At 37.1% G+C, this 22,457-nt stretch overlaps 1 protein-coding gene across 3 annotated transcripts in view; it reads left to right on the forward strand.

Annotated features, from left to right (window-relative positions):
- Capr (Caprin) overlaps positions 1-22,457 on the forward strand; it is a 220,663-nt gene that overhangs the window by 159,257 nt on the left and 38,949 nt on the right. For all 3 annotated transcript variants that reach the window (XM_067145615.2, XM_067145617.2, XM_067145616.2), the window contains one exon: positions 21,499-21,642. In XM_067145615.2, coding sequence (XP_067001716.2) covers positions 21,499-21,642 — 144 coding nt within the window. The remainder of the gene's footprint in view (positions 1-21,498; positions 21,643-22,457) is intronic.

Here is a 22,457-nt window from a genome sequence, read left to right on the forward strand (position 1 = left end):
GGTTGTTTGTGGGATTTGGGGTGGAGTGAGTCATTTCTTATTGTTATTGGCGTGTATGTTGGTTTTCTGTATATCTGATAATCAAATTTGGATTTTTAGCGTGTTACAGTAACATCTAGATAATTCAATGAGTTGGTTTTTTCGTCTTCTTTGGTAAATTTTACGTACCTATTGATGTTTAAAAATTCAAGGATTTTTTCGCTGTTACTTTTTCGGTTGTCTGTTATTACAAATGTATAGTCAACAAATCTCAGCCACAGACAGATTCCTTCTATGTTTGGTTTTATAATGCTATGTTCTATGTTATCCATATAAATATCCGCTAATATTCCCGAGCTGGGGTCACCCATGGCTAAACTTAATTGGTGGTAAATTTTATTGTTAAAGGTGAAATAGTTATTATTTAGTACGAATTTAAGTAGTGTAATAAATTCATCTACTTCTAGCTTACTTAAGTTGCTATATTTGGAAAGGTTTGAGTTAATAATTTCGATCGTTTCTTTAATGGGGATATTTGAATACATATTGGAAATGTCAAACGAGCTCATTCTATGGTGGGGTTGTAAGTTGAAGTTTTTTAATCTTTCGCAAAATCCAATTCAGTTTTTAATTGAGGAGTTACTCTGGAACTTATAATGCTTTTTGAGGAATTGATGTATAAATTTTGATATTTTATATGTTGGGCTATTTCTGCTGTTTATAATTGGTCGAATGGGTGTATTGTTTTTGTGTACTTTAGGTAGTGCCTTTGCCTTGGGTAATGTTGGGTTCATGTTGACCATTTTTTGTTGTTCTTGCTCGTTAAATAAACAAATTGAATTTTTAAGGATTGTTTTTAGATTCCTTTGAATTCTAGAGATCGGGTCTTTATTTACTATAGTGTAAGATTCATTAGAAAAGAATTCTTCGGTTTTTTGATGTAGTCACTTTTATTTACTAGGACTATTGTTTCGCCTTCATCTGCCTTAGTCACGATAATGTCGTTATCTTTTATTTTTGTCTTTAAATCTTTTATTTGTTTTAGGAGGGTCTGGTCGGAATTAGTTTTCTTTTACTAAACTTGGGAGTTTCTTTTTTACTTCATATTTAATGTCATTTTGTATTTCTGCTGGCAGTTTCCCTATATTTGCTTCAGATTCCGCTATTGTGATAGTTAATTCTTCCATTTTGTACGGGTTAGGCCAATTGAACTTAGTTCCTTTGTTGAGTATGTTCATTTCATTTTCAGAAAAAGTGGTGTCTGATAAATTGTCGGGGGGGTTGTTTATCTTTAAAGGAATTGAATCATTTTTTCCATTAACGGTTAACTTTTTTTGATCTTATATTAGGTGTTTTAGTTTGTTTTCTAGAGTTTTTTGCTTTCTGTCTAAGATGTTTGAGAGTTTTTAAATAGTATGTCGTTGAATGGAGCTCCAGTCTAAAGGCGATGTAAAATGGGATATACTTAAGTGTGCTTTGTAGAGCTGTAAGTTTAATAACGATTTTTTTCTGTACAGTAACTTTAATTCGTTTTTTAGCCATATTTTGTTTACTCTGCTTTGGGTGTCAAGAGATTTTGAACTTGATATGTTCTTTCTTTGGGTAGGCCTTAAGAATTTCGGTATTACACCGCACCTTAAACATTCTTTCAAAAACCAGATATCTTTAGCAATCTTACTGACTTTAACCTTGGGGTTAATATACCTGTTTGTCTTAGTTTTTGCCTGGTTGGCTATCACATTACATGTAACTAATCTCATTATTAGACTCGTATTGAACTATGCTATGATATACTAACAATTTGTTGGTTATTTTGATCCACCTTTTCAGTACAAATTACAGTTTGTGTTGCTAAGTTGTAATGTTACAACACTAATTTACCGGGACATGTTTCGCTTTTATTCACAAGCATCATCAGCCTATACAATTGCCTCAAGGTTTGTCATTTGGGTGGTTGTTACAAATTTCATTACATTGAATGTAAATCTAATTTCAGTGATATTTAAAACAAGAATAATATACACATTAAAAATTTTTTTTGACAATATGATTTGCAATGTTAAAATGGATTAACTCTTAATTCTAAAACACATTGACGTCCAAAACACAGTTTTTACAATTTAAAAATTTGGCTAAAAATTGTTTGCAATGTTAAAATTGATTCAACTATAATTTGGCATTAAAATTTGAGTCATAAATATAAATGTAAATATTGGATGTTAATATATAGGAGCCATAGTTTCTGAAGTGCGTTGGTATCTAGAATACAGTAACATTTCAGTATTGAGAATTTTAGTTAAAAATTGTGCTCTCTAAATAATGTTATTTAAAAAGACTGTAATTTTGCATTATGTGTGATTAGTTACGATGATAATCTAGAATTGAAGTCTTGAATTCGTTGGAAAATGGCTTCTAGATTTGATGAGGCTTGCTGCTGCAGTTTGGCAATTTGATCAGAGGAAATATTGACATATTTAATTCTTGTACTGCTGTGATTCAACCGTTGATATACTTCAGTAAGTTTTGTGACAGACTGCAAAGTCTTGAGTTGTAAAATTTTGATTAAAGGAGCTGTTGGTAGCGACACCTCTTGTCTGTATTCATGTTGTAGATATTGCTGTAAAATGATCCCATAATACATCAATAACATTCATAATAATAACCTAAACATCAATTCCACCACTAAATCACACCTAAACAAACTCAAAAACAAAATAAAACAGGACAGTCTACTAATAACAAAGGCCAACAAAGGCAACACTACGGTCATTATGGTTCAAAATGAAAACATAAAGACTAAAGAAGGTTTCCAAGACAACACTTTTTCAATCAAACGTCAAGATAAAACCAATAACATACAGAGGAATCTACTCAATACACCGAAACAGAATCTGCTAAACTTATAACAATGAACCCTAAATTACCAACCGCAAAAGCCTACCCTAAAATACACAAAGAAAATGTACACATGAGACTGATCATAAATTATAGAGCCAGTCCAACCTATAAACTATCGCAATTCATTCAAAAATTTCTGAAAAAGCATTATTCATTTTTAGCAAACAAAACAATACAAAAAAAAAATAGATTTTTGCAACAGAACCAAAGAACTAAAGATCGAACAGACCATACCCTTGCTTCATTCTATATAAAAAACATGTACCCTAACATTCCTATCAAACAAACAATCAAAATAATAGAATCCAATTTTAAAAACCACAGCAACTTGGGCACCTTAGAAATAGATGAATTCATGAATTTACTTGAATTTGCCATAAACAATAATTACTTCAGATTTCATGATACCATATACCAGCAACAAGAACTACCTATGGGATCTCCTGCCTCCGGAATATTAGCAGAAATTTATAGAGATTACCTAGAACACACGTCAATCAAAAAAAATATATATATATATTTTTGGCGCAGATTCGTTGATGACATCTTTGTAATAACAGATAATAGATCTTCTGACGCAGATACTATACTAGACAAACTTAACACATTGGACCCCCAAATTAAATTCACCAAAGAGACTGACAATAACGGTATCTTAAATTATTTAGACTTGACAATAACCAGACACGACAACCACTTATCTTACAAAATCTATAGGTTACACACACAAAAGAGCAGCCTATTATAACATGGTATTTAGAGCCTTTAGTATTCCAATGACAAAAGAAGATATAAATAACGAATTAAAATGAATCCACGACATAGCCAAACATGATATACTAACAATTTGTTGGTTATTTTGATCCACCTTTTCAATACAAATTACAGTTTGTGTTGCTAAGTTGTAATGTTACAACACTAATTTACTGGGACATGTTTCACTTTTATTCACAAGCAACATCAGCCTATACAATTGCCTCAAGGTTTGTCATATTTGGGTTGTTGTTACAAATTTCATTACATTGAATGTAAATCTAATTTCAGTGATAATATTTAAAACAAGAATAATATGCACATTAAAAATTTGTTTTGACAATATGATTTGCAATGTTAAAATGGATTAACGTAATTTAATTAGGATGCTCGCGGGACCACGTAATTTGAACGAACAATATGGTAAAACGTAGTTTCTGGGAACGTATAATCGAGGTTCTACTGTACTAAGTTGTGAATCTGTATGAAGGATTGCGAGAGCACACGTGAGCTGCAATACTGTTAGGCAATTCAGGTTGCGGGCTTGTACCTTGGCTGCTAACTTCTTACCAAAATCCAATCTACAAGAAGAAAATTACAATCATTTACAATTACAATGCTCTAAATGGAGTAATTATTGAAAGATATTTTGGTCAGCTGAAGAGACTTTTTCCTCTACTAGCAAACAGTCAGAATCTCTTTACAGAAAATTTCACCCATTATCATGGATTGCTTTCTACTGCATAACGTCTCTAAGCATTTAAGAGATGGCAATTTTAATGTTTATAATGAAGAAAACTAGGATGGTGATGCACCAAAAAGAAATGAAATCACTAATATTTTGGTTCAAGTTGTTGTAAATTAACCCATTGAACTGCAATTTTTCTTGAAAATAAATATACATTGATTGCAATTTAATCTGGCTTTAAAGAGAACACTTTTGCTACAGCAAGTCAACACACTGAAACACAGTTCACATTCTAACAATAGTTCAACACAGTGTGCTAGATCTTAAAACACTCATAAACATACATTGCCACCTTACACTTATCACATTCATAGCAGGATTCACCCCTGTTCTTTCCCGTGGGATTTTTTCCTCTGCAGTCATAGCAGACTTTGCAAGAAAAGCCACAGTGAGAAGATGAAGAGATTTTGGGAGAAGGAAAAGGCAACTACATCAGCTAAATAAGTTTAATTGCGCTCATTAGTCAGGCATAACAAAATAATAATAATAATACTAAATACAAAACTGACCAACCGCATCAATACCTTCTTTCAGCAGAAGAAAAACTATGGCGCTTGGAGAACTGAACTCTGTGGTAGCAAGAAGATTACACCACATATTATTTGGTACATTGTCTGTTTGTGTACACTTTCAGTCTTCTAGGTTATGCACACGCCCACCTGCGTCCCCATCTTCATTTTCTTCAATAACGTCATCTAATTCTTCGGAATTACTGATGCTAACGCCACTTGATGGTAATTCAGTATCACTTTCATCGGAAAAACAGTCACTGACATCGCTTTCCTCCAAACAAACGTAATATTCGAGCTTCATCCGACTCGGCCATGACGTTGACTTTACCTTCACTAAAGCTTTACGCGGCAATTTACTCGATCATATTTAGACTCTTTGGCAGCAAAATACGTAGCTGAAGGGCAAAGTTAGCTGAAATGCGATTACCAACATCTCGTAGACATGTTGGGATTGCAAAGATATACAGTAAAACCTCGTTAATTCGAAGTCGTTGGGACTCAAAAATCGGACTTCGAATTACGTGATTTCGAATTAACCGCCAATTCGCAATTCAGAAGTACCAACCCTCGCTGCGTTACAAAATATTCTAAGGCCCATTACTGCATGCAGTTAACCTTGATTCACAGTTCATACCTTTCAAATGCCATGAAAAAAGAACTATTTCCAAAATGTATCCAAGAAGGTGCATTTACAGTATTCAAATAATGCACTTGGATATCTCGCTGACAAACATAACCTCACGCAACGAAAGAAAGAAAAGTACGGTTCAAAGACGAGAAATCTATGCATGTGCAAGTACTTTATTCATTGAATTACTATACTGTAAGCATTTTAGGTGCCTTGTATTTACACAGAAAGTGCCCGATGTCCGTAAAATCAAACTTTCCTATGACTATCCTTGTACTGTACGATTTCCCGCCATGGCACTTCTCTTGTATTTCAGAAATGTAAACACTTGCCGCGTCACAAAGTATTCTAAGGCTCATCAATACATGCAATCGCCTTGATTCACGGTTTAAACCTTTCAAATGCCATGGGAAAAAACTATTTCCAACATGTATCCAACAAGGTGCATTTACAATGTTCAGATAATGCACTTGGATAAATAACTTACAAACATAACCTCACGCAACGAAAGAAAAATATCACACAATTCAAAGACGAGGATAAATTATGCTGGTTCCCCTGTGCAAATGCATTTTTTTTTTATTTCTGTGCTGTTTGCATTTTTAGATGCTTTGTACTGGCATGGAAAGTGCCCGACGCCCATAACATTGTGGCTTATCGATCTTTCCTATGACGAGGGGCTAAAGTTTCTCGCTTCTATGTGCATTGCAACGCACTACAATAACCCCCATCCCTCACACTTGTACGATTCTCCGGCTGGCACTTTCTCCTTTAAAACCATATGATCGTTTGGGCTCACATTAAAATAAAGTAATTTATTATATGAGCCACTTTGTTTCCTGCCCGTTGAGTGATATTACGGCGTTCCTTAAAAGTTTGAATGCAAAAGAATTCCGATTTCATTCAACTTGGTAATCATGAAGCGCACTGTAGATCCACTGAAGTGAGTGTAAATGCGGAAAGCTACGGTACCACTCCACGTTCCGGAACACACGTTCTATTATGACGCGGATAAATTTCGAGTTGAAATTACTCTGTAATATACTACTGTTTTAAAATGTAAAGGCAGTTTCGAGTTAAAAGTCTAAATTTCGGGTATGGGGCCGACATTGTACTTCGAATTACGTATTATCCGTATTTCGAATTAAACAATTTTAATAACATGCAAAACTGTATCTCATGTTTCCGGGAACGAGACCTCCTTCGAATTAGGCGGGATTTTGAATTAACCGATTTCGAATTATCGAGGTTCTACTGTATCAATATGTGTCCTTGGAAACCTCAAGAAAGCAATAAAGAGGGTGGCCGGAAATTTCCGTCATAAATTTCAGTCATTGCAAGGCAATGGGTTAACCATGAGTCACGCACTGTGATCTGGAAATGACAAAATTTGACAATTGTGTGGCTCGTATTTGTCATTTTAGGATGCTCGCGGGACCACGTAATTTGAACAAATAATACGGTAAAACGTTGTTACTGGGAACGTATATACTCTATACTATTTAATCATTATAAATTTGTGATTCGTTTCATCTTGTAGGCGAGCGGAGGCATAAAAGAGAAAAATAATTTTTATCTCCTCAGTTGGAAGCTCTTAAATCTTTTAATAGTATTTTAGTTAAGGTTAAGTTTTAATTACACTTTAATTAAATCTTAAGTAGTTTGTAAAAAGTTAACTAGTGTTTTTACAAATATGCTTCCAAGCAGAAGCAATAAGGAGACTCAAAAATATGTTTTATCTTCTTAATTGGAAGCTGCTGAAGAAAAATTGAACAATATTTTATTTAAGGACAAGTTTCTAATTGTATTTTTAAGCATTCTTCCTCACACACTCACACACACACACACACACACACACACACACCGCCCACTCTCCTCCCCCCATGCTCACCGCCACAATCCTTCCCCATTAGACAGTCAAAAGTTTCCCATGGGAAGAGATCACAGCGGTTACAAGAACATATATTGTGTATACTCTACCAGGAAAAGTTCGTGGGTTTAGGGCATGAGAAGGATCTCGGGTAGTGGAAGTTGATTTTGGAGCCGGTACAGAGCAGGATAGAATCGCAGGGCGAATAATAGATGGTTATACCTTTTCCAAACAATTTATTAATAATGTTAAATGATTCAGCACCCTGCAATATCAATATAGGACTCAGATATTTTGTTGAAATCAAAAAAGTGTTAACGTAAATCTTCTTGTATTCAGATTGTGAAAATAAATCTCACAGGTCCTATAGTCTTTTGTGAAAACACGAAGTGTCAGTTCTTCACCTAAAGTCTTTCTAGGTATTAATTCATGAAATGAACACACACTTATAATTGAAAATTGAAATAAGAATTTAAATTTCTGTTGAAAGTTTCTCAGTTTGTTAGCCTTGAAATATAGAACACTTGAAAATCCTAGAGTTCTTCTATGTAATATGAATATTAAATTTTGAAAAATAAATTTATCATTAAAGATGAATTTCTGAGAAATTTTAAACCTAAGAATTTCATTTTTATCCGTATTGAACTGAGAATGGAAGATGGGAAAACTTAAAGGGTCCACCTTTTCAATGCAAAAATGTTATAGTTTATTTATAACATGTATTTGCACTTGGAACTAGTTTCGACGCTGTTTGGCGTCATCATCAGCCAAAATGTGGGAAATAGGCCAGCATGTAGGCATTTATATTACACAAGGCGTTACATTAAACAATACACATCTTACAAGGAGATAAAAACAGGGACGAATATAGAAACAAATGAATCGTTGAGAAAGCAAAAGTTATACATATTAAAATAACCTTAACCACACATCTTGCAGTGCGAAAGTAATCTTCTTGAATGATTCCTGAATATAAAACACACACGCACACATTTCTGAGAAATGATGAAAAACTACGAAATATCGTCACACGTAGCACTGAGTAAATCATTGTTCAAGATTGATTAAAAAAAAAAAAGTCAGTCAGTTTGTGAATACTCGCTCAATAAAGAAAATTTGGCTTACAAATGTTGGTGGGAGTCTGGAACATTCCGCGGGGTGCGGACGAAGACTCGAACTCGATGTTCCACGAAGAAACCACGTTGACGTCCCTCGATGGGTACCATAGATGAGATGATGTTGAAGGTAGCTGGATCTTGTAGAATTTCATCAAGATTTCCGCTGCTCGTGGAGGTGATTTTAGCACACGGAACGTTCATTTGGCGCAAGTAGTATTTACAGATGCTATCATTCACTGTTGAACACAGTTCAGTTCGTGTGTTAATTTTATGACGTTAAATGAATGATTACAGTCCTTGCTGCATAAAACACTATTTTAAATTGTCACTGAGAACGTCCATAAATACAGTTCAAACACTTGTAAAAGTTACGTGTAATATTTCTCATTACCGTCTCTCACCACAGTCTTTGAATCATTATCCTTGCAGATAACACTGATTTTCTGGTGGTGATAAAATTATATTACTTTGGAAAAAGTTGTTAATATTCACCAAGTTTATCACTGTAGTATGTCATGTCCTAATATGACAAGTAAATAAAGAGACAGTTCAAGGATGTACTGCATTAGAAAAATGAGTCTTAGAGTAGTTAGAGTTATTGTACACGACAGTTTCTGTTTATTGTGGTAATTATGTGAAATTAATTAAGTCCACACGTCATGTTCTAGTTTGTGAATGTCCAATATTTAACTGCGTACTTCAATGATTTCACCCGTGTTATACTTCGAAATGTCTGTGAATTATATCGAAGTTGCGGCACGCTAGACTAGTTACGGTGCGACGTCTTTTACAAGTACGACGGCAATTGATTATTCCATAATTTTGTCTCCGCAAAACGCGACGGAAAGTACTGTCTTCGAGACTGCACAGACATACTGTACGAGGGTCAGTCTCCCCTCTGTTTCACTCGCACACACATTGAACTGAACTGCTTGTTAGCCTTGACCTAGTGGCATATATATCTGCGCCAGGAGGGGTGGTGTTCTTAGTCATGTGACCGAGAGTGCTCGATCTTCTTAAACTTTATATTGTTATAACTCAGAAACTAATGGACAGATTGCTTTGAAATTTACAGGATTTTGCTTTTGCGGTGTCTGCTACAATTTAGCGTTGGTCCTGTTCAAATTGGTTGAGGCGTTAAAAAGTTCACGAGAGAAAAATTCTTTCGAGAAATATCTCTAGGGGAGGCAACTTTCAAGCGGTAGGTGACGTCACTTGGCCTCGCCTAGTCGGTCGTGGCGTCTGGTACGTACCGGAATGTTCCTTCGCTCAGCTGATCGCATGGCGGACGGAAATTGTATGCTGAAATAAAGTTTTTCAATTAATATGTGCCAGGACCTAGGCCTTCCTGGTACAATACTTTCATCTTTTTTTTATATCTAAGCGTAAGGGAATGTAGGTGATGACTGCAAAGCAGTCGAAACATGTAATACTACGGATTTCATAACATTGCCAAAGGGAAATAAAGTTATCGGTTAGGTGGTTAAATAATTCTATATTCTTAGATTGTGGTGTCGATACAGACATGAAGTGGATAGTTTGTAATCAGCAGGCTTGTTAAAATCTTCATCTCAGAGTTTTTCATTGGTGTGGGTGGGGGAGTCTATTTATAGAGGTTAATTTGTACAATAGGCACATGATTTCAGTTAAAACCTTGTTAATTCAAAGTCGTTGGGACGCAAAAATCGGACTTCGAATTACGTGATTTTGAATTAACCGCCAACACATACTTTGGGAATGCCAACCCTTGCGGCCTGACAGTATATTCTAAGACCTGTTACTGCATGCAATTCACCTTAATTCACAGTTTAAAGCTCTCAAATGTCATGGAAAAATCTGTTTCCACATGTATCCAACAAGGAGCATTTACAGTATTAAAATAATGCACCTGGATAACTCACTGGCAAACATAGCCTCATGCAATGAAATTTGTGCTTTACGTCGCACCGACACAGATATTTCTTATGGTGACGATGGGACAGGGAAGGGCTAGGAGTGGGAAGGAAGCGGGTGTGGCCTTAATTAAGATACAGCCCCAGCATTTGCCTGGTGTGAAAATGGGAAACCACAGAAAACCATTTTCAGGGCTGCCGACAGTGGGGTTTGAACCTACTATCTCCCGAATACTGCAATGAAATCGGAGGAAAGAAGACATGATTCAAAGATGATGAGATATCTATACTGGCTCCCCTGTGCAAGTGCTTTATTCATTGGGTTACTGTACTGGGTGCATTTTAGATGCCTTGCGCTTGCACGGAATGTACCCGATGCCCTTAAAACATTGCGGCTTATCGTACTTTCCTATAAGGAGGGGAGAAAGTCTCTCACTTCCGTCCGCATTACAACAGTACAGTGACTATACTTGTACGATTTCCTACCATGGCACTTCTAAGACCCATTAATGCATGCGATCACCTTGATTCTCAGTTTAAACTTTTCAGATGTCATGGAAAACACTATTTCAGAGATTTATCCAACAAGGTACATTTACTTTATTGAAATAGTGCTCTTGTATAAAACAATGACAAACATAACCTCACGCAACGAAAGGAAGAAAAACACAATTCATAGACGAGGGAAAATTATGCTGGCTCCCCTGTGCAAATGCTTTATCTTTTGGATTACTGTACTGTCTGCATTTTTAGATGCCTTGTACTGGCATGGATAGTGTTCGACGCCTTAAAACATTGTGACTTTTCAAACTTCAAAGGAAGTCTCTTGCTTCCGTGTGCAATGTGCACTGCATAGCAACACAGTACTTTTGCCAGCTGGCAATTCTCTCCTTTATAACCATAAGTCCATTTGGCCTCAGCATTAAAAAAAAAAAAAACAAGCAATGGAGTTTCATCGGCATTGCCAATATTGTTTGGTGCGTACGAATTGATTATAGGCTATAAGCCACGCTTTTTGCCAACTGTCTGCATCGCCGGTGTTCGCGGATTCTACCTCTCCCCACACTACTTCTACGTGATATTGTGAATTGTGGCGTTCCTAAAAACGCCAAATACAAAATAATTACGATTCCGCTCCAACATAGCAGATTTGAAGCACACTGTAGACATGCCGAAGTAGGTGAAAGTGCGCCAAGTTACCCCTTCACGTTCCGGAAGACGTGTTCTTTCATGATGCGGAGAAATTTGGAATTTAAGCTACTCTGTAAAATACTTTTTTTTTTTTTCAAATTATGAAGGCAGTTTCGAATTAAAAATCTGAATTTCGGTAACGGGACCGACATTGTTCTTCATATTATGAATTATCCGTATTTCAAATTAAATGATTTAAATAACATGCAAAACCGTACACCATGTTTCCGGGAACGAGGGCTGCTTCAAATTAGGCGAGATTTTGAATTATCGAGGTTCTACTGTATATGATAAGTAACTTGTGGTAGAACCAAACATGTTATTTTTGTTTGATAGCTACTGGTTTTGAATCTTAATTCCAATTGACAGTGTGACTGTTGACTTTACATTGTTAATATCCTTTACTGGTGTTATGATTCCTTGTTTGAAGAGTTAAACCAACTTTCTAACAAGATCTTCTGTAACAAAATTAGATTGCAAACCACTGTCAAGAAGAATCGTCCCTGATTTCTGATTGCCTGTGTTGTCCTTGACTTTGATCTTAGCTGTTCCTAACAGTACACGCAGTATGCTGTGTGTCTCCTTAAATGTGTACAAACCTCTTGTGTTATTGTCCACTTCGTGATTCCTCACTGCAGTGTTATAGAGTAGTGCCACTTGCCACATACTTTCATCTGCTGAATCTGCTTTGTTTAACCACATGATCATTACCAAGACAATTTATAGATAAGTTATGATATTTAACCATTTCCTACCTGGCAGCATTCTGTGAAACTTTAAATTCTGGACACTGGTGAACAGTATGGGAATTGAAATCGAAACAGACTTTCAACCTATTAGGTCGTGTTACATACATTTAGTACGTGTTGAAGGGATGTTAAGTACAGAACAAAAATGGCCAACCAGACACCAATGGGATCAGAACCCACAACCTCCCGATTTTGCGCCAGTTGCTCTACTAATTGAGCTATGGTGGCCTAGGCTATCTTTGTTCTGTTGGAAAGGATCTACGCTACAGGTCTGGCACTACTGCCATTACTCTGAAGAGTGCGTTTAAGTTGCCCGTTGAGGGCCAAATGAATATTGATCCTTGACACTAACAAATGACAGTAACTGGCTCTTAGCAAGACTTGCCCTGTTGTCATATTTCTGGTTGTTAGCTCTGATCTTTCTATATGAGCTTTCTAAAGCATTGCATTTATGTTGTAAAAATGTGTACAGTTGTTATAAAGTTGGTAACTGCCTATCTGAAATGTGAAGCTCCCATTCCTTCCTTGTTCTACTATCCAGTCTTTGCACTAAAACATACATGATAATTGCATCCCAGCTATCTGTATCTTGCTTCATAGATTTTAGCATCTTTAAATTACTTCTTGTAATATCTACAAATTATTGCAATTGACTTACGTTCTCATTTAACATGGAAAGTACAGTCTGTTATAGCATGAATTCATAACTGCGATAAATGTACTCACTACAGCGGATTGTCATATCAGATTTTTCATAGAAGACGGGAAAAGCCCTATACACGTTAAAATCGATATGAAACTGCAATGAGTTTAAATTTCATTTTTGCGGATGACATCCGCACTATGGCTTACTTGTTTGTTATTCTATGAAATTCAATACTACGTGGAAGTGTGTGTTTAATTTTATTCTGAAAAATTATAGTACCACTCGAGAGGCCTCTGTGGCAAAAGTTTTTCTTCTTCAATCAGTCACCTAACCTAACTCTATCATGGAAACATATTTTAAGTGCACGTAGAGAAATGATGACCTTTTCAATACAATATATTAAGTAAATAATATTACATTAGTCTTGGGACTAGTTTCTGCCACTTTGTGGCTATGTCAGCTAGGGGTGTGTTGGGCTAAAATTAGTCATAATGTGTTCAGCATGTTGAAGGATGAGAAGTCACATGTTCCTAAAGTTCAGGTATGTCCAATATTTAGTATTCACGTATAAATAATGAATATATATATATATATATATATGTATGTAGGCCAAATAGAGTTGTTAATGTATTTAATTATAATGAATTAGTACATGTTCTGCCATCAGTGATGTGTCATACGTTGCGATTCGCTGCCAAATTTCTCCTGATTTTTTTTACTTTTGAAAGTTGGCATGTCTGCATTGTGTTTGTCCTGTTGTGTTCCTTTTTTGCAGGTTCTAAAGAATTTTAATTAATGAAGCGTCATCCCAATTTAGTTCATCTACCACTGATTCAAAATATTCAAAATTGTCAACATAATACACCACTGTTTCTAACCAGATCTCTGAGCATTTAACTAAAAGTCTCGGTTGAAACTTATAATCTGAATTTTTGGCTTTTAACAAACCAGGTTGATAGGGCTTTCATAAACACTTGTTTGGTATTGGAAATTAATTTTTCCGCTTCAGGATATTAGATGCAATTTAAAAGCTTTTCATTTTGTCGAGCACACAAGTTCAGTTGTAATTACACTATAACATAATGTAAGAAAAAAACCCACAGTATTGAATAAGGAATAAAAATACACTACTAAACAAAGACCTAAAAATAACATGTTAAAGAACTCTTCATTAAAAAATTATAAAAAAGTTAATGGTGATTAGGGCTCGGATCGATATGCTCGATAAAATCTCCAGATGTGCTCGAAAACCATGTGTTATGTGCTGGGTAGATATGCTCGAAAAACCCATTATGTGCTCCATAGATATGCTCGCAAAACCCATTATATGCAGTTAAATATGCAGAATATGCTCGAAAAACACCATTAAAAATTATAGAAAGGAAAGTGAAACGAAAAAACCAATAACACACTGCGATGTACTCGCATTCAAGTTTCAAGTATACTGTATATATGGGAGATTTATTTACCAAATGTTCAGAAATAGGCGAGCAATGAAATAGATCTGCATTTGTACGACAAGAATTTTTTTTCTAAGGTTTCAGTTTTGAATGATTTTCTTAAATCGGTCCAAGGTTTTAATGATGAGAACGATCTTTCGACGTCGGCTGACACGAGAGGTAAATACTTCAATGATTCTGCTTCTTGTGCAGATTAATTCGGAAAATCCTCTGGTGGTGCAGACTTGCCACGCAGCATCCTCTCCCAAGTCCAACGCTGCACTCCAACTGGGATTTCGAGCCAGCACGAACTCCAACTTTTGTTTCACGGTTTTCCCAGTCTCTCTAGGCCACAAGTTGGCTTCTTGGATGACCCCTTGTATTGTAGTGACCACTTCAACCAGCTCCATCCCTCGCGATTCCAACTTTATAATGGCCTCAGGAATGACGCTCATGTAGGCTTTTATGAAAGTCAGGGGATGGCATCACGCTCTTCATTTTAAAAGCAGCCTTAGCTTTCTTGAGGTAGTGGCTCATCAAACGTATTGATCATCTGGAAAAAATATAATTGAAAAACATTAGCCGAGGAGAATAACTGAGAAAATCACAAAATTAGGTGCCGTATAATGGAGTAAACATAAAAGGTATGAAAGGAATGATAGAGAAAACCTCAAAAATTAGAAGATTTTAAACATTTCAAATAGTCTTACCTCTTCAATTGGCCTATGATTTTCAGCGTAATACAAGGCAGCCAAGATCCAAGTTCCCCATCGCGTCAATATGGGCTTGGGAGGTAAAGGGAGCTCTGGATGCATCGTCTTGAAGGTACGGACGCGAGAAGGATCCTTGACGAAAATTTACTTCACTGAAGAAATTAATCTGTTGACGCTGGGCGATTTTTCGTGCAGCAACTCAGTGCATTTCATGGGCAAGACAAGTAACATGTAACATCTTCGGGTAGAGAAGCTTGAGGCTCTTCCCAGCCTTAATCATGTAGGGAGCAGCGTCAGTCACCAATGCGAGTACTTTGTTTATCTCCTCATCTGAAAAGGTTGGCCACAGCAAGCCTGAAACGGGAATGCATAAAATGAAGGGTGAACCGTTCAGTTAATGGGATTCTGACGTGTACCGCTGTAAGAGATATTCAACTATCGGAACTGTCAGACTTCACTGAGCATACATAGAGTGCATTGAAATTATAGCCAGACTGTACTTATTCTTTGGCAAAATGCTCGAAAAATAAATTAACAAAAATATACTTATGCCCAGCTGCTTGCACTGTTCGCACAATGGTACCATCGTTTGTCGCATCTAGCTCCCTGCACAGAATTAGGTGGCCCTTCCCCGGTTCACTGGGACCGAGTTTTCCAACAATAACTTTGGCCATGTACTTCAACAACTGTCTGTGGTCTCGTCGATAAATAACCAAATTGGGTGGCTACCGATGTCGTTCCTGATTGCGTGTAGAATCTGGTGAAAAAAGTACCTGAGTGAATATTCTTTATGGAATGAAGGTATTATCGAGAGACTACCTTCATTACGACAGAGCCAGATCCATGTTAAAATTACTTCTAAATTGTTTGAACAAGAACGCGGAGTACGGCAGTCATGCATGAATTCATACCTTTTCATACTCTGAAGAAACGTAATTTTACCTAGGGTTGACTCGTGGGGCAACTCTCTTCCTGCAAAGTCCTTGAAGAAAGCTCTTATCTCAGCATGTTCGACCTTGTAGAGGGGTATGTTGGCGCTTAAGAACGCCCTACCGGGCGAGTTGGCCGTGCGCGTAGAGGCGCGCGGCTGTGAGCTTGCATCCGGGAGATAGTAGGTTCGAATCCCACTATCGGCAGCCCTGAAAATGGTTTTCCGTGGTTTCCCATTTTCACACCAGGCAAATGCTGGGGCTGTACCTTAAATAAGGCCACGGCCGCTTCCTTCCAACTCCTAGGTCTTTCCTATCCCATCGTCGCCATAAGACCTATCTGTGTCGGTGCGACATAAAGCCCCTAGCAAAAAAAAAAAGAACGCCCTACAAACTCTGGAGTAGTGCAGTAGAAATACGATCACCCTCTCAACGATCCCATGAAAAACCAGCAACTCCAAATGTCAATTTCCACCTCGGAAATGTAAAATCTGAGGATCTAACGGGTCTGCACTCTGAATTCTTAGACTTCTCTCTACTTACCTAGTAGGTAGGCACCATATGTTGCACATGGCTTACTTGAAATTTCAACCGTTTGACCAGTAATATCTTTAAGAACGTAGATGTGAAAGTGTCGATAAGAACTTACCTCTTTTTCACACATTTTGCAGAAAAGAATTTTCCAGTCAGAAGAAAACGATTATATAAAATTAGGATGACTGCTTTCAATTGTAGAAATAATTTATATATTTTCTCTTGAGATTTTTGTTTGTTTTAATGTTGTCAATCGTATGTTAATTTTAAGGACACTTCCTCTAATTATTATTTATAAGTTTCATATTCCGTATTGATTGGATTCAATGTAATAGACAAGAAAAATGTTCCACCGATCAATACATTTATTGTGAATGCATTATTGCACTAGTACTGGTTTCGGCCTATCTTGGCCATCATCAGCTAGCACACAAATTTACAGTCATTAGACAAAATTACACAGATTTTACGTAAGAGCATCCGGATGTCTAATGAAAAATGGAAGTAAAATATATTGCAGTATGTTGCGTTAAAATATATCTGATTAAAAGTGGTGATGGTTAGAATAAACTGAAACCTATTGATTGAGCATGGACATGAGTATATAAACACATTAAAATATATGCCACATCATAAGACACTAAAAAATATAGCACATTAAACACATTAAAACATGGTATATTTTAAAAATGTCTATTAAAATTTGAGTTCATGTTGCGTTGCATTCATTCTTCAATCCTCTTGTAGTTCTCGTGTTGATTAAGTTGTATTAGGTGAATATCGAGAATGTTCTATGGCTGATATACTTTGTATTGGTATGTTATAAGAACTCTTGTCATTAAAATTTGAAAATTGAGTACTGTGCAATTCAACTGTTAATGTAGTCAGATAAGATTTATATATACAGCAAGATAGGGTTTTAATTTTAGAGCAGTTGGTGGTGACACTTCTCTCGTCTATGCACGTTATATGGTTGTTATCTGTAAAGAAAGGCTAATATGAGTATAGCGTATGTATGAAGGAATGCCTGAATGTATGTGTAAAATGAAAAGAGTACTTACTGTTGTTGCTGTGGTGGTTGTGTACCGATATGTTTGGAGATTTGTTGTGTTCTGCTACGAGTACGTCTGGGGCTCATGTTAGCTGTGTGGAGGGATGTTGGTGGAGGGGATGGAGGAGTGGCTATTGTGAAAGTAGGGGCGGGGTTAGGTTTGTGATTCGTCAGTTTGTTCTGACGTGTGTTTACTAATTTGAGATAGTCATTTTTTTATTGCAGGAATGACTTTGTCAAAGATACTGGTTTTCTCTTGTAATGTCGTTAATGTTATGATTGGGGTTAGCGTATTGATCCAAAGAAATATAGAAATCTTCGGTTATGTTGAGCAGGGGGCCCTTAGAGTTCGTTTAATATCATCATGTCATTATGGATGTCATTATGTCATTAGATATCCGGATGCTCTTACGTAACATCTTTGTAATTTTGTCTAATGACTGTAAATTTGTGTGCTAGCTGATGATGGCCAAGATAGGCCGAAACCGGTACTAGTGCAATAATTCATTCACAATAAATGTATTGATCGGTGGAACATTTTTCTTGTCTATTACACTTCCTCTAAAGCATTACTTTGTCAATTTATGTATTTTTCATCTAAACTGTGTTATGTAGCTGAAGATGTTGATAATATATGAAACATGTACCACTTTTAACCATTAAATTGCCTTAGGCAATCATTGTATCGACTAGGTGGAAAATAAATAGTTGTGAAAGAAGAAAACGAGTCAGGGTCTTCCTTTGCATATCGTTGGAGTAAAACACTTGGAGATTCCTTAACATTAGGCATCGCATACTTAGAAATCACAAGAACTCTATAGGTACGCACGGATACGATTACGAATTGAGAGTAGAATGCAGAAACTTCACTTGACCGGGTCGGATCTTCCACCACTTCATCGAAAAAGTCATCTAAATAATATTGTTTCCCAAAATAGGCACACCACTAAAATACCTCTCCTTTCAAAGTGAAAGGATGTTAGGGGCTTCCAGAAATTATCTGACGAGTCGCACCCTAAACCGGCAGAGGCCAATTAGGGTGTGTGAATGACCTCACTAAAGGTAAAAAAAAAAAAACCTGTGGTTCTATTATTCACACCAGATAGGCAGTTATAGTCTAAAGGGATCAAATTTTATACTCCTTTACTTATTTATGAATGGGAGAATTCGAAGAAAAACAAACTATTTAGACGAAAACTATACTATACTACAAGGAATAATAATGATGACAATAATGATAATACATTTTTAAATAACTCCCCCTATTCGCCCTACTTCATTAACATCTGTATTAGGACTTAATGAATCCCACAGGAGGTAATATCTGACAAGGTCTGGAATGTGTGTTACGATATTCTTAACTGTAGTTAATTCCGAGAATTTACGCAGTCTTCGTCACTCGAGACTCTTTTGGATTATCATTTGTCACTAAAAAAAATCTTACAAGACACTCTTTTTAAAAAGTAGTAAGTTAAAAATTACCGGTTTAATAGGCAGACTATTAAATGCCCATTAAGAAGCATTGTAATACAAGAAATAATAATGATAGAAACAACAACAAAATACTAAGGGAACACTAGAGGTAAAGCACCTAAAGGGGAAGTGCAGCGTTATTGACCTGACCGCGGGGGGGGGGGTGACATGAGGATCAGTGGACTGACAGTCGGTTTGTATTCGAGCCAATAAAATGGCAACTTTTTTCAAATGCCTAGCATTGTATGCTGGAATGGAAGAACGAAATATCTCATTCTTTGTTTAATAGTGTGTGTACTGTACACTGATGAACAGTTGAATTAGAGATGGTTGCTTAACTGCATGCAACACCATTTTTTGCTCTGATGATTGCGACTTTGCACGACATGGAGTCCATTGACACCTAAAGTGTTGGAGAAGTCTTTAGACTATAACCGTTGCACCTTCTACCTTAATGCAGAGATCGATCAAAACGAGGTCCAAGGCATTTGCATTCCTCTTAGCATCATCCCAGATGTGCTCAATGGGATTGAGGTCAGTTGACCAGGCAAGCATCCTTGTGTCCGTAGAATGTTAATCGAACCACTTGGCCTCATATTGGGAGCGATGAGCTGGTGTATTGTCTCGCTGTAGGCACAAGTCTCTTGAAGGGTGCTGGAGGTAAATAAATGGATGGCGATGATATGTTTTCCTATATCGTTCACCGGTCAGTGAGGTGGGCAGATGTACCAGGGATCTCATTTCATCCCACCTAAACAGTTCCCATATGAGGATAACATTGCCGCTGGCCTAAAAAATTTTACCCTGTTGGTAAGAGCGGTCCATTACCCCGTACTTGCTGACGCACTTGTACCCTGTCAATAGCTGTATGAACTGGTACCTTGACTAGTCTGTCCAAGAGATCTTTTTTCCCATGTTTCAGCAGTATAATGGCAGTGTTCCTGTGTCCGTGTCAATCTTTGTGCTTTGTGACGTGCTGTGAGCAAAGGTACCCAAGTAAAATAGTGGCTTCTTTACTCCGTTCTGAGATGATTCACCTGGCAGTGGTGGTTTCTCCCACAAACAGATGCTTACGCACATTCTTGACAATTTGACATGTAGAAAGCCCAGTGCTCGTAAATTTTGAGGATGGGTTGATCCATCTGTCTGGTACAGACTATCAAGGTGCTATCAAATTATCAAATGCGCTGAGATCTCGTGTCTCGCCCATCTTGTGCTCAGCTGTTACTCACATGGTCACTACGAGGTCTGACATCAGAGTTACATGCCCCGTCGTGCTGTTACATTCACCAGGGCGAGCACCACAATTTTGTCAAAATTGACACTATCCATAATTCAGTTATTCATCAGTGTGTTACTTGTCATTTGGGAAGCTCGCTAAAAGGGCTTCTGCTGCCTTCATCATATACGGAGCACCATTCATAAATAAGTGAAGGAGTGTAAAATTTGATCCCTTTAGACTATAACTAACGAGATTCATTGTATGAGCGAGCCAAGTTCCATGATTACTAGTAGATGCTGACAGTTATCTTTGTGCTATTAGGAAACACCATTTGGAAAATGTTTCTTCTGTTGCGTCAAAAACTGTGTATAACTTTTTAAGCTTTGTACTTTTCTGTTATACAAAGGAATATAAGATGTAAGGAAAGGTGTCCATGAATATGCATGATATTCAGAAACTTTTTTCAAAGTGCGAAATGTAAAATAGAAGTAACTTTGCTTAAAATTTTACTTGAGATCACTGATCCTTATTTGCAAGTTTCCCACAGTTTTGACGGACTAGAATTTTAAAATTATAATAATGATATGCACTTTACGTCCCACTAACTACTTTTATAGTTTTCGGAGATGCAGAAGTGCTGGAATTTAGTCCCTCGTGAGTTATTTTACATGCCAGTAAATCTACCGACATAAGGCATCTTCAAATACCACCTGAGCCAGGATCGAACCTGCCAAGTTGGGATCAGAAGGCCAGTGCCTTAACCACCTGAGCCACTCAGTCTGGCAAACTAGAATTTTTGTATTGCTTGTAAAAATTCCACTAAATTCAGCAATATCTCCAAACTGGAATGAACACTTTCCTTCACTTTCAACATTGTATCAGCAGTCATTTCACTTATGTACCAGTGCTGTGTAAGTGGTCTGAGTTAAGACAATGCAAAACACTGAGGACATGGCATTGCTCTTTTTTTCCACCTTTGAAGGGAGAGTGAGTGAGACTTCATGCAGTCAAGGTCATGGTGTAATACCTTTGTGAAATTCATTCATATTGTGTTTGCATTAATATGTACAGTAGTTGAAACAAGTTTTTGATTTTAATTTACAAACCTGAAATTACAGCAATTTACTTCTTTGTTTTGTTCCATATGTTACAGCTTATGTAACGCAAACCAGTAGTCGTGGCTACAACCGAGGTAGGGGCAATCGAGGTGGAAGTGGGCGTGGTGGTGCACCTAATGGATACTCTGGTGGCAGAGGACGTGGTGGCAACTATCAGAATGGACGTGGTGGTGGAGGAGGTATGATTTTTCATGACATTTGGATCATAATCATCATGCACAGTTTCAGCCACTGGTTGGGTCTGTTTAGAAAATAAGCTGAGGATTGTAAAGTAGCCCAAACTAGTATTTTATACCTCTTATTAGGTTACTCAAGGTTGCAATGTTCAACACCGTAAGATGCAATGGGATGAGGCTAGTCAAACAATACACTTTGACTAATATTTAGAGAATGCCTATACTTTTTTTTGCTTTCGGTCCTACCGACACAGATAGGTCTTACGGCGACGATGGGATTAGAAAGGTCTAGGAGTTGGAAGGAAGCAGCCGTGGCCTTAATTAAGGTACAGCCTGGTGTGAAAATGGGAAACCACGGAAAACCATCTTAAGGTCTGCCGACAGTGGGCTTCGAACCCCCTACCTCCCGGATGCAAGCTCACATCCGTGTGCCCCTGACCGCATGGCCAACTCGCCCGGTTGCACCTATACTTCTATAATGAGACGACTTAAGTCCAGGTTCCTCCTAAAGGAATAATGTGTATGCATAAGCGTAATGTATCACATGATTTCGAGTTATGGGAACACATTTTACTTTTGGACTTGAGATTTCCTTCACGGTAACGAAAAATTCTAGTAATAGACCCTCGAGTTAAGAAAATATATAACGCACAAAAGATACAAAATTCCACCGGTAAAAGAAAATCCCTTCGAGATATCGAAAATTTGAGTTATGACTTTAGTTGTGGAAGTTTGACTGCACTTACCTGGGCCGAGACACAGAAAATGCAGTCCCGTACGTGTTCCCTGCCTATCCTAGCTACTTACAGCAATCGGCT

The sequence above is a fragment of the Anabrus simplex genome, chromosome 4, assembly GCF_040414725.1.
Source record: "Anabrus simplex isolate iqAnaSimp1 chromosome 4, ASM4041472v1, whole genome shotgun sequence".
Taxonomy (NCBI): domain Eukaryota; kingdom Metazoa; phylum Arthropoda; class Insecta; order Orthoptera; family Tettigoniidae; genus Anabrus; species Anabrus simplex.